Source organism: Mytilus edulis, chromosome 1 (assembly GCF_963676685.1).
Source record: "Mytilus edulis chromosome 1, xbMytEdul2.2, whole genome shotgun sequence".
Classification (NCBI taxonomy): domain Eukaryota; kingdom Metazoa; phylum Mollusca; class Bivalvia; order Mytilida; family Mytilidae; genus Mytilus; species Mytilus edulis.
In genome coordinates, this window is record NC_092344.1 from 52177191 (window position 1) to 52190828 (window position 13638).

General features: G+C 32.4%; 1 protein-coding gene across 1 annotated transcript; it reads left to right on the top strand.

Annotated features, from left to right (window-relative positions):
* Window positions 1-943: 943 nt before the first annotated feature.
* LOC139484813 (ADP-ribosylation factor 4) lies at window positions 944-11821 on the top strand. The gene is made up of 6 exons (XM_071268802.1): window positions 944-1205; window positions 2768-2848; window positions 3642-3751; window positions 4386-4457; window positions 6182-6307; window positions 7254-11821. Exons 1-6 carry the CDS (start codon window positions 1139-1141, stop codon window positions 7338-7340), a joined length of 543 nt encoding a protein of 180 aa, XP_071124903.1. The 5' UTR covers window positions 944-1138; the 3' UTR covers window positions 7341-11821.
* The last annotated feature ends 1817 nt before the right edge of the window (window positions 11822-13638 follow it).

Consider the following 13638-nt stretch of genomic DNA (forward strand, 5'->3'; position numbering starts at 1 on the left):
TCAGTAATAATTATGAAAAGGATTGAGCAACAGGCACAGCCTATAACATCTCTCTCCATAGTATGAGTGTAAGAGGAATACTATTCCTTGTCAAGATTAATCTAGTTTGCCTTCTTTTTTATTCTGCCGCACAGTGTTATATTGATCAATTACTCAGTCTTTGCAAGGATATATGTCAGTATATAAATCCTTCGTCTTTGATATCCTGATACTCGCGGTTTTTACTTCGTTTTGCTAGAAGGTATACTGATGTTATGTTGTAGATTTTCTTGATTTCTACACAGTTCTAAACTCCTAGTGATTGACTTCTAAAGCCGGGACAACATTCCGAAAATTAAACTGTCGTAGTAATATTCCAATATTTGTATCAGTTATTTGTTGAGACTAACCGCAATGGGTTTATTGTCAACTGGAACCAATCCGAGTATAGTTTTAGAATACATATCCTTCTTTGGACTAATACATGAATAAGTATTGGCCAGTCACAGTTCAAGTGTAAACCAAAAACTTTGAATGTGGAATTTCTTTTACAGGTTCTATCATGATTAATTTTCCAAACAAAACTTGGACATACATGTGTTTATCGTGAAAACCCCGTTTAAAAATACTAGGGAAATGTGAAATTGCAAGTGTTTATTCGTTTGGAATTCAAAGCACATCTCATGATTTAGAAACTTGACAACACACTGTTGCGCATGAGGTGCGTGATTCTATATCTCCTGAAAAATCCCACTGAAAGAAATCATAAGTATTTTAAATGTTACTTGATTGAGGCCTGAAATATCAGATGTGTTTGTCAAAACGAATGATTCCTTTAACAATATTGGGAACGTATTGTTTAGGGAGAGAACTATGTTAGCAGAAGTTGATAACTAGTGAAATTAAATTCTGGTTTTTAGGCACATCACTTTGTAGGAAGAATCGGATTTGGAATACCGGATTTAGTTATATTTTACACCGGAAATTGGGATACGTCACCTAGTCAAGAGAAAATCTGAAATCTGGCTGAAATTGACGTGGCAGAAGCTAAAAAACGTTTGATTTCAAACAAAGAACGTAAAAAAAGGAAAGGGAACACGACAGCGCCAAACTTGTGATTAGCTACACTCCCTTGATTATTTTCAAAGCTTATTCAATCATGGGATTGACGATTTCAAATGTATTCAATCGTCTCTTCGGTAAAAAACAAATGAGAATATTGATGGGTAAGATGCACCTTTTAAACATCTTTATTTTTATTAACTTTACGGGATTTAAGCTTTGTTGATTTTATAGACAAGATTTACAGCGATACATATTTAATGCCAATTTACGTCCTCAAGTCCATAATAATTATACCTTAATTAATTCGCCGGCTTTATACCTTAAAAATACTTTATCTTCAGGTCATTACATAAGCCAATAGCTTCTACTGACCCCTCATTTTGGATTGTATTATATAAAACAAGTGTTACCTGCGCCTGTATCTCTGAGAAATAGGTATAATGATAACAAGACTCAGCTAATGTTATCAGGAAGCGTCACTCAAACGCACAGGGAGTGTTTGCATGTCTAAACGAATACATTTAAGTACGACAAACACAGGTTTCGTCTAGAACTAAATCAGTTGGAACAGGATAGGAAAAATCTTTTATGTAGTTGAAAAGCATCAGAAACCAAAAGTTCTAATAGGGGACAACTAAACCAAGATTTATGTAATCACACATACATGTATTCTTTAGTCTTTAGACATAAGTGTACAAATGTAGATACAGTTTGCCACTATCTTTGTTTGTAGTGAATTTGTATCATAACTAATTAAGATAATTGTAGTACAGCAATTGACATTTATTTATTTGATGTTGCAGGGTTATTTGTAAATTAAATGTGGTCTCAGTCATGTAATCACTCTGTGGTCTTATCCTAAACACAAATATTACATAAAAATCTAAAATCTAAGCCGCACTTACCACAAATGAACTGAAGGGTGATTGTATGTGGTCTTGTAAGGTAACTAATTTATTGTCCCCCTAGTGACACCAGTTTATACCCAGAGTTTATACAAGTTGTGAGAAATACGAAACAGGCAGAACAGTTGAAAGCGGACACAATTTTAAGATACATTTAATTTGCTCGTCTGTATAAACCAAATAAACCAGCTATCACAAATGTAACAATGATCGAAACATATTTAAGATTAGCTGCGGAAACGTAGCTCTTAGGTCCTTATGTTATTTTTTGACTATTTGCGGACGATGAAATTGAACATCTCGGTTTGATATAATGCATTATAACATATGCCTAAATTCAATATCTTCATTCTAGTTAATGAAAAAAACAATAAATTAAGGAGCTTGGTGGTGAAAAACCCAATTTGATATTTGCTTGAAGGGTGAATTGGAATTATTAGTACAAATGAAAAAAACTATTTCACTCTTTTACATAAAAAAATGGTGGGTAAAAACCCAAATTGGTGAATTCTTATCTGGAGCTCTGAACTATAAGTTGATTATATTTTTTTGCAGTTCTGTGGTATATCTGTGATGTACTACATGTACATGTATGTATGCCAGTCTGTCAAGACAAGTTTACCATGTTTAACAATTCATTAGAGCATTTTGAAGTTGTACATGTATTTGTCTAAGGGACAAAAATCTTCTGAAGAGTTATTTTAACTTTATTTTACATACATTACATGTATTCTTTGATGTTGTTTATGACATTTTCTATTAATCATTTATTTGTTTATGCAATTGTTGTTAATTAATTACTTTAATTTTTACTTTAGTTGGGTTAGATGCTGCAGGAAAAACAACAATCTTGTATAAATTGAAACTTGGAGAAATTGTGACAACAATTCCAACTATAGGTAGGTTAATTTTAATGTTCATTTGTAATTTATTTTTGATTCATTTTATTCTGTGAATCCACATTTCCCTGTTCCTATATGCAAGGCAAATGCCTTTTGACAATCAGAAGTCATATAAATTCACATGTGAAATATACATGTATTAATGTTACATAAAAGAAGATACCAAAGGGACTATCAAAATCCTTAAGCTTACAAGAAACCAATAAAACCATGGCAATAAATGAAATTAGATAAAAGACAACAACCCATAATGTGGAAAGTTAATGAATGAGCAACATGAACCCCCCATCCAAAAACTGGGGGTGATTGCCTTTGCTTGAGAATTGTAAACAGACCCTGCTCTATATGTGTAAAAGGTAAATGTACAATTTTATGGAGAATCTTTCTTTTGTTCATGCTTTGCAGTTCATAGTATGCTCCGTGATCAAGCAGTTACCAGTAATATCCAAGTTTCAGGTTTCTCTGTAATCATGGTGATATTTTTTAAACATGTAATTAATAAGTCAACCTTCACCAGATGATGTGAAAATGTTATGTTTTGAGTTCATTAACCAAGTCTGAAGCGTGACTTTGGTACTGGTATATTACAATTTACATGTACAAAATGTATATAACTATATTCAATTTGAGCTTCTTGTAATAAATTTTAAGGTTGGTTTTCATGCAACAACTCACAGTCACTGTCTTGTAAGCCTATTAGTCTACACTCATTTGGTTTGCATCCTGGTCTGTTATTTTGATAAAATATTTATTATTCTTTTATCATTTTTTAATAATGTATTTTTTTTAGGATTCAATGTTGAAACAGTAGAGTACAAAAACATAAGTTTCACTGTGTGGGATGTTGGGGGTCAGGATAAAATTAGACCTTTGTGGAGACATTATTTCCAAAACACACAGGTATAGTAATGGAATTGACGTCTACAGTTTGAAAAGATTTTCCTTTTTGATGAATGCTTGTCCTTAAATATACAATTGCGTACAACTTTTTCATGAAATAGTTTCAGAAGATGTTAAAAAAACTGCTTACAGTTCAGGTGGTTTTTTTTCTAATAATGAAAATTACATCAGACAGTGTTCATGGTACTGGTATGTAAAAAAAGGTCCTGTCACCAGTGAAAGCTTTAACAGAAATACATAAGTGTATATTCACTATTTTAATGAGTATATTTTTCATTACCAATTATAATAAGATGTCTCAATTGAATTTTTTTAAAGGAAATGAGAGAAAAAATGATTATAATAGTTTTATTTTTATACTTTTCAATATTTCTTATTTCGGACAATTTTGCATTATAATGCATAATTATCTCTAATAGTAACAAAGATGATAGAAACTAACCATATTTTGTTGACCATTCTACTGAAGAATACATGTAGCCCTGATGTAAAAAAATTACAAATGTGTTCAATTCTAAAATAATTTTAGTAAAAAGTTTCTTAAAGTAGGGGAACCAATATTGACAATGTAAATACAAATGTTTATCTATAATTCAAGTGACATGACATAATCTTATTGCTAATTCTTTTCTAGGGTCTTATATTTGTAGTGGATAGTAATGATAGAGAAAGAGCTGAAGAAGCACAGGAAGAACTTTGTAAAATGGTAATTTATTCTTATAGTGTCTTTGGGAACAGTTTTTGTGTCACCTGTGACAAGTCATTGTTAAGTTTTCTGCATAAATCAATTTGATAGGAACCACTTGTGATAGATCAATGATATTTTCTATAAACTTGCTAAAAATTGCATTACTATCAGTACATACGAGTTTGAATTCTGTCTAAGTCCTGTCCCAGTCTGATTAAAATCAAACCACTCAGCGCTCCTATTTTCTAATATTTAGCCCACATGACACATCAGAAAAGAGGAGTCACTCTTTTTCACAATACTTATAACCACAAAAGACAGATCAGGTTTGAATTTTGGTTGAATCACTTTTACTGTTCTAGAGTTATGATGTCCCTTCACAAATGGAAATATAGCTGAATTTTTTGTTTTTGTTCTCCAAGTTAAGATTGCCTCAACTAATTGTTATAAAATGTATACATAATGCTACAATGCTTATTACCACAAAACCTAGAACAAGTACAAATTTGGGTAGTATCACTTACACAGTTCTTGATTTTAGTTTCTTTATTACATTACAATGTAACCTGCCTAATCAGACACCTAAGTATTCCAACATCCTGCTCTAAGCAACACATTTTCATGGTCCAAAAATATGCCTATCCTTGCAGAAAAAACCTGTGTATTCCGACACCCTGCTTAATCAAATTTTTTCTGGTCATCCAGTGTGTCGGTTAACACAGGTTACACTGTATATGCAAGTAGGGGCATCATATGTGTCCCATGAACACATTACCTATTTATTTTTATGCCCCACCTACAATAGTAGAGAGGCATTATGTTTTCTCGTCTGTACGTCTGTTCGTCTGTCTGTTGGTTCGTCCGTACGTCCCTTCGTCCCGCTTCAGGTTAAAGTTTTTTAGTCAAGGTAGTTTTTGATGAAGTAGAAGTCCAATCAACTTGAAACTTAGTACACATGTTCCTTATGATATGATCTTTCTAATTTTAATGTCAAATAAGAGTTTTGACCCCAATTTCACGGTCCACTGAACATAGAAAATGATAGTGCGAGTGGGGCATCCATGTACTGGGGACACATTCTTGTTTATTATATAATAAATTCAAAGCAAACATTTGTTCAATAGATTATGATGAATTTTATAAGTATAGTCTCATGTAAGGTGTAATTCTTTAACATAGAATGAAATTCAAAACAGTGTAGCTGTGGCCATTGATTGACACATTAAATTCATTCATTGACTGGGAAAATTTAGGTGAACGTTTGTATGTAACGACCACTGCTCACTTTGTACTTTTTAAAGACACTTAAACTATGGGGTCACCAAAGGTTCTCAACACATAAATAAAGTAATTCGAAAAATTAATCAGAAATAACACGATGTTTTAATTTATATATATTGTATAAATCAAAACATAAAGGTTATTCCTGATTAATTTTTCGAATTATTTTATAATTAAAGGCGTTAAGAAACCTTTGGTGACCCCACAGTTTAAATGTCTATCGTAGGTACGTCGTGAACAGTCAAATGTTCACGTAAATTGTCCCAGTCAATGGATGAATTTAATGTGTCTATCAATGGCCACAGCTACACTGTTTTGAATTTCATTCTAAAAGGGAAGAAAACTAAACTTGCAAAAACATTGAATACCAAAGACAGCACTTGACTAAAGCACTTCACTCTTTGATTTTATTAATTAACTTAATTAAAATTATAATGGTTGAATATATATTTTTTTTGTAGTTGCAAGAAGATGATTTAAGAGAAGCAGCATTACTGGTATTTGCTAATAAACAGGATTTACCAAATGCTATGACAGCAGCTGAAATTACAGACAAATTAAAGTTAAACACATTTAGAGGCAGAACAGTAAGAGACTACCTTATACATTTAAGTTGTTACTAAGGTGACATCACCAATGTGACATTGACCTAGGATACAAAGACATTTTTAGAAGTTTTTGATCCTGTAGTTCTATCAACACTCTTGTGGCCTTGAAATAGTGTTTATCAATATATATAAATTAAGTCAAATTGAAGTCTTAACCTTTCATTTTTCACATTTTATTCACAATTAAAATAAATCCCTTTACTTCCTAAGTCTATAAAAAAGTTTAATAAAATTGAAAATGGGGAATGTGCCAAAGAGACAACAACCCGACCATAGAGCAGACAACAGCAGGAGGTCACCAACAGGTCTTCAATGCAACGAGAAATTCCCCCACCCGGAGGCGTCCTTCAGCTGGCCCCTAAACAAATATATACTAGTTCAGTGATAATGAACGCCATACTAAACTCCAAATTGTACACAAGAAACTAAAAGTTAAAATAATACAAGACTAACAAAGGCCAGAGGCACCTGACTTGGGACAGGCGCAAAAATGCAGCGGGGGTAAACATGTTTGTGAGATCTCAACCCTCCCCCTATACCTCTAGCCAATGCAGAAAAGTAAATGTTCTCTTTAGCAAGTTAGCTGCTGCTCAATACAATAAATGTTGTTCAGTTACATCATCTGTCTTTCTCAGATGTATTGTTTTTTGTTCTTTGTCAGTGTTTTCACATGTTTTACTTGTTATGTTAGAGTTAGATAATTAAAAATCATACCAAATATTTTTACTGATGTGGATTCATTTAATTTCGTCAATTACTTATACCAACTTTCATCCTGAACATGCATGAAATATTTGCCATTGGATGCTAAACAATCAGCAATCAATCAGATACCAACTAAATCCCTGAAAAGTAATGAATCCACAGGATTTAAGGTTTGCTGAATCATTATAAAATGCTCATCTATTATAACGTTTCTTTTCAGTGGTATATCCAGGGAACATGTGCAACACAAGGAACAGGGCTTTATGAAGGACTAGATTGGCTATCAGCCGAACTATCAAAAAGATGAATAAGACAATTTTTTTTTTTTATCTGTACATATTTATGTGAATGTTGGGTCCATGATGACTGGTTGAAATCTAATTTAACAGTAATGAAAAATAACATTATAAATTTTGTTCCTATTGTTAATTACAGCCTTTTTTTAGCTTGTCTGGCCTAGAAGGTCAACGGAAACAAAATATAATTTGTCAAGCAAAATCTTTCATTCTTCTTTTAAAACAAAATTATTATCATACAGTTACGATAGCACTCATAAAAACAAAAACAAATAGTGTTTGGGTAAATCAATCCTATTTATTGGTAGTAGGTCATATATGAAAAAAGTCTACAAAAATACTATTTCTGATCTTACACCCCATTATAAAGATCTAGAGATGTCTTGTCATAGTCATTGTCATAGTCCTGTCATATTGCAGTTACAAGTGACTGGATGGTTTCATAATAGTTAACCATTGCCAACTTTTAAAGACCACACACTTTTGCATGCAGTTACAAGTGACTGAATGGTTTCACAATATTTAACCATTGCCAACTTTTAAAGACCACACACTTTTGCAATACATGTAGTATAATGGTATAGGGCTGCCAATGATGTTATTGTAGGTGAATAAATAGACTGCAAGTTTTTGTAACTTTAAAGATTTTCAGCATTTATTAAGGAACTGTTTGTTTATTGAGATTCTAGACAGTATAGATCAAAAAATTTATTTTTCATTATATGTTGATGATTCAGTTTTCTTTCTATTTTATGATAGAATTGAGTAGCATTTTTGGTTGGAGAGACCAATTGTGGTTTATTTTTGATTTAAAGATTTCTTAGGGTGCTATAAACAGTTTCTTTTAAAAAACTAGGGGTTATTCCCCAACTAAAAATAGACATGGAGGGAAGTCCCTTTTTATCAACATAATTGGTGAAAAAGTATCATGTTTTTTGTATTTGGTTGTAAAGATATGTTAATTAACTTCAATTAAAGCAGGTTGAATGATTAAAATAATTTAAAAAATTAGATTAAATATACATGTTTTGAGGGGAGACAACACTGTAAACAGTCTGTTTTTTTGGCAGTGAAAATTGAAAACTTATTTGCAGCCACTGAAGCTCTTTTCGGAGCAGGCGAACATACCCTGAAGCATGAATTTTTTGAAAGACCAGGTAAAAATCTATGAAATTCATACAACTTTGATTATGAAAAATGTGCAGGTATCATGTCTTCAGGGGTGTGCACATGACCTGATTTCAGGTTTTTTAAGCTTAAATTAGGCAATGTTTTTCCCAGTTTCTCTGGATAAAACTTTTTTATACTATTAAAAGTACACTCTTTTTTTTATTCCATTATAAACTAGAGAACATTCTGATTCCAGTGATATCTAACTTTATACAAGTATCTTTATTAATCAGTCCACCACTAAGGGTCACTTGTGCATGGTCCCTCAAAATATGACGTCATAGAAAAAAACTTGATTGCACCCTTAGTATGAATATCTCATGTCAAAATTTGTATGGCTGAAGGGGCCAGAACTTGCACTTTTATTTAGTTTAAACGTTTCATTTTTTGTTCAGTTTATATGGAGTACATGTATTTGCCTTTAAGTTCTTCTTGACATGCTTTTAGCATTTTTATAGTTTGATTTTGTGTCTGCCTCTAAATTTCATAACAGTAAGGAATGATAGAGGTAAGGCTACACAGCTTTACTCATTTCATAGAACATGGGCTTTTTATTGAATTTTAAAGGATTTTTTTTCTTTACTTTGTCTTGACAAGAGCTTTAGTTATGTGGTATTATTGTTTGAAAATCTTACACCGTTTTGATTAATAATGGAAGTCAACAATGTATTAGTTTGTGATATAATGATCAGTTAAAGGGAACCATTAGTGGCAGGTCAATGATATTTGGTGTGCAATTGTATTAAAATTTTCACATTATACTTGTATGGAGATTATTAGACATTGCCCCCTAATTTATGGTCTATTGCCTCTGAAACTTATACTAAGTTTTCAGGGGAAACACCTACTGCGAGGTCAATGATATTAGTTTGAATATGTATAATTGATACATCTCATTTTTACAGAAATTATTTGGCACTACCCCCTTAGTCATGATTTAATGACTTTGCAACTTTTGAGAAGTTTACAAGTTTGTAATAAAGCCAATTTAAGATGAACCATTTTCATTTCATGGAGATAAAAATATTGTGTTAATGTTAGCTTATTGGCACACACTTTAATAGTTTGATAAGTCAATGGTATTTGATATGCAGTTGTATTAGCATTGGCATTTCTTCTTTCATCAGAGGTTATTAAGGAGCAGAAGAGCATTTATTGTGTCCAATTTTGATCTTTATTGTATTGCTAGAGAAATGAGCTGTCAATGCTGTCATTGTACATCTCCTATCCTGAACTTTGATAATCCACAACTGCTTGAAAACAGCAGGTTATAATTCAATCAAAGATGCTAAGATTGGTTTAAATGACATGAAGTTATGTACATGCTTTTTGACGAGCCTGCGACTTTTGTCACAGAAAGCTCGACATAGGGATAGTGATGCGGCGGCGGCAGTGTTAGCTAACTTCTTAAAAGCTTTATATTTTAGAAGGTGGAAGACCTGGATGCTTCATACTTTGTATATAGATGCCTCATGTTACGAAGTTTCTGTCAGTCACATGTCCTTGACCCCATTTTCATGGTTCAGTGACTACTTGATTTTTTATAATGTTAAAATATTCTCTTATTATAAGTAATAGGATAACTATATATAGTATGTGCATACCTTGCAAGGTCAGACAGTTTTCACTTGACCTCGACCTCATTTCATGGATCAGTGAACAAGGTTAAGATTTGGTGGTCAAGTCCATATCTCAGATACTATAAGCAATAGGTCTAATATATTCGGTGTATGGAAGGACTGTGAGGTGTACATATCCAACTGGCAGGTGTCATTTGACCTTGAACTCTTTTTCATGGTTCAGTGGTTGTAGTTAAGTTTTTGTATTTTGGTCGGTTTTTCTTATACTGTATGCGATAGGTCTACTATATTTGGTTTATTAAATGATTGTAAGGTGTACATGTCTAACAGGCAGGTGTCATCTGACCTTGACCTCATTTTCATGGTTCAGTGGTTATAGTTAAGTTTTTGTGTTTTGGTCTGTTATTCTTATACTGTATGCAATAGGTCTACTATATTTAGTGTATGGAATGATTGTAAGGTGTACATGTCTAGCTGGCAGATGTCATCTGACCTGGACCATATTTTTATGGTTCAGTGGTCAAAGTTAAGTTTTTTGAGTTCTGGTCTTTTTTTCTGATACTATATGCTATAGATCATCTATATTTGTTATATGGAAATATTTTATGATTTATATGTCAGTTGCACAGTTTTTATTTGACCTTGACCTCATTTTCACTGTTCCATGCTCAGCGTTAACTTTTGTGTTTTGGTCCCTTTCTTAAACCATAAGAAATAGGTCAACTTTATTTGTTTTAAGGAATTGAAGAATTGTTAGCTGTACATGTCTGTCTGGCATGGTTCATCTGACCTTGACCTCATTTTCATCGTTCATTGGTCAATGTTTAGTTTTCTTGGTTAATGTAAAGTTTATTTGACAGTTGTAATAAAGCTTTATGTTTAGGACTATTAACATAATATCAATGATAATTAAAGAAGGCGAGACATTTCAGTGTGTGCACTCTTGTTTAATCTGATTATGATACAGATATAGTGTCAACACTTAGCTAACAAGCATCTGAGTATAAGCTGTTCTACTCTCTGTACTTTAAACCTTTTTAGATCCTAAAGCTATGTCAAAAAATTTCAGGCAGGAATTTCATTAGCTGAAGTATAATTACCACAACAGATTCTTGTAAGCAAAGCATTGACACAGGATCTCCGTTTTAATCAGATTGATGTTTTGTTTTAATTTTTGATCAGTTGATTATTTATTTTTCCATAACAAAACATGGTAAAATTCACTGCTGCTTATAGCAGTTTATAACTTCACAACTCATTTTGAATTCCTTTACAGAGTTCCACTAGACTTGCTCAAATTCAAGTCATGAAGTTTTTTAAAACTGCTATTTTAATTTTTGATTTGAGTGATTTTGGGGGTTTTTTTCAAACCAAAATGGGGACTTTTTTCCTGTTTATATAAAATAGAGGTAACAGGCAACAAATGTCTTAGTTGGAAGACTTGCACATTTTTATTCGTGTAGTTGTTGTCATTATTTGTATCAATATGTGAAAGATGAAGCTTCATGGTGCTTACTGATACATTTTAAGCTATTGTAACAGTTGTTTGTTAATGCTTTAGTAATTGAATTCCCTTGCATGATTTAAATTTATTTTCCTACTTATCCATTCTTTCAAAGTTCATTAAGTTTACGAGTATTGTGATACAATGTATTGAGATCCCTTCCCCAATATGTAAACAATCATCAAAACAGCAACATACTATGGATTTTGAATATATTCAATAAATAGTATGAAAATTATAATGATATTCTGTAGTTTGTGCAGCAATTGACGATTGAAGAAAAAGTAAATTTAATCCAATGAGTTACAAAAACTGGATTGTGGCATCAATTGTTTTAAAATCCTTGCTACTAGAGGATGAACACATTAAACAAAAACTAATTTGTTATCACTCATGATGTCTTATTGATTGTCAATTCATTAAAAAAAAAAAAATGATAGCTATTAACAAATTGCAATAATCAAGATAAAAGATATTCACTGCAGTTATAAATTGCCTGAAGTAAATAGCTCCTGTGGAGTGGGGGCATAAAGTTTTATCCTGTACATATGTCCATCCAGAAATTGGTTTCCATCTCTGAAGTTTGCCATGACCAAATGTTATGTTGCTTAAACACCATGCTTATTTCCACTAAACACAGATCAGGATCAAATTAACATGCCATTACTTTCACTGTTCTCAAGTTATGTTGACTGTCCCTCTGGTATCTTTAGTCCCTCTTTTATGTCACTTGATTAATTAAAAAAATGCTGAACTTGCTGTTTCTGCACTTTGACTTTCTTTTTCACAACCAAATGTGATAATACTTATACACAATGTTTGTTACCATCAAACACAGATCAATTCATAATTTTGGTGGATTCACCTTGCTTGAGTTGAGTCCCTCTTTAAATAGAAAAATTGTGTATTTTGCTGTTTTGTCTCTCTAACTTTTCTTTTCCTCTACCAAATTTTGTGAAACTTAAGCTCAATGGTAACTACCACCAAACACAGATGGCATCACATTACCTAAATTTTGTCTTTTTGTAATGTAGGAAAAATGCATACTCTTAACTTCTTTTTTGCCTCAAATGGTATGAACCTGATACACAATGTTTATAACCTACTTAACACAGATCAATTTTAACACATGGCATGGCATTACATAACCTACATTTTGTCCTTTAAGCAATGGGAAGATTAAAACATTTGCAGTTTCCACACTCTTTCTTTCTTTTCCTTAATCAAATGTTCTACTGGAAAATCTAATTGATCAACTTTGTTTTCTGGACCAGGGGTAAAGATTGCATGCATGCAATCAAAACCCTTATGAGTCTGAGTTTCAAAAACTTGATCAAAATTTATATCCAATTTTAAATACAGGGTAAATTTTAGTTTTTGTGAACAAGAGTTTAAGAAAAATAGACCAAAACACAAAAACTTAACACTGTGCAATGAACCGTGCAATTGAGGTCATGGTCAAATAAAACCTTTGGGACTGACATATAGACCATAATATATTTCCATACACCAAATATAGTTGACCTTTGGCATATAATATTAGATGAAAAGACCAAAACTTAAAAACTTAACTTTGACCACTGAACCATGAAAATGAGGTCAAGGTCAGATGACATCTGCCCGCTAGACATGTACACCTTACAACCATTCCATACAACAAATATAGTAGACCTATTGCATAAAGTATGAGAAAAACAGACCAAAACACAAAAACTTAACTATAACCACTGAACCATGAAAATGAGGTCAAGGTCAGATGACATCTGCCAGTTGGACATGTACACCTTCCAGTCCTTCCATACACCAAATATACTAGCCCTATAACTTATAGTATCTGAGATATGGACTTGACCACCAAAACTTAACCTTGTTCACTGATCCATGAAATGAGGTCGAGGTCAAGTGAAAACTGTCTGACGGGCATGAGGACCTTGCAAGGTACGCACATACCAAATATAGTTATCCTATTACTTATAATAAGAGAGAATTCATTATTACAAAAATTTTGAACTTTTTTTTCAAGTGGTCACTGAACCATGAAAATGAGGTCAAGGA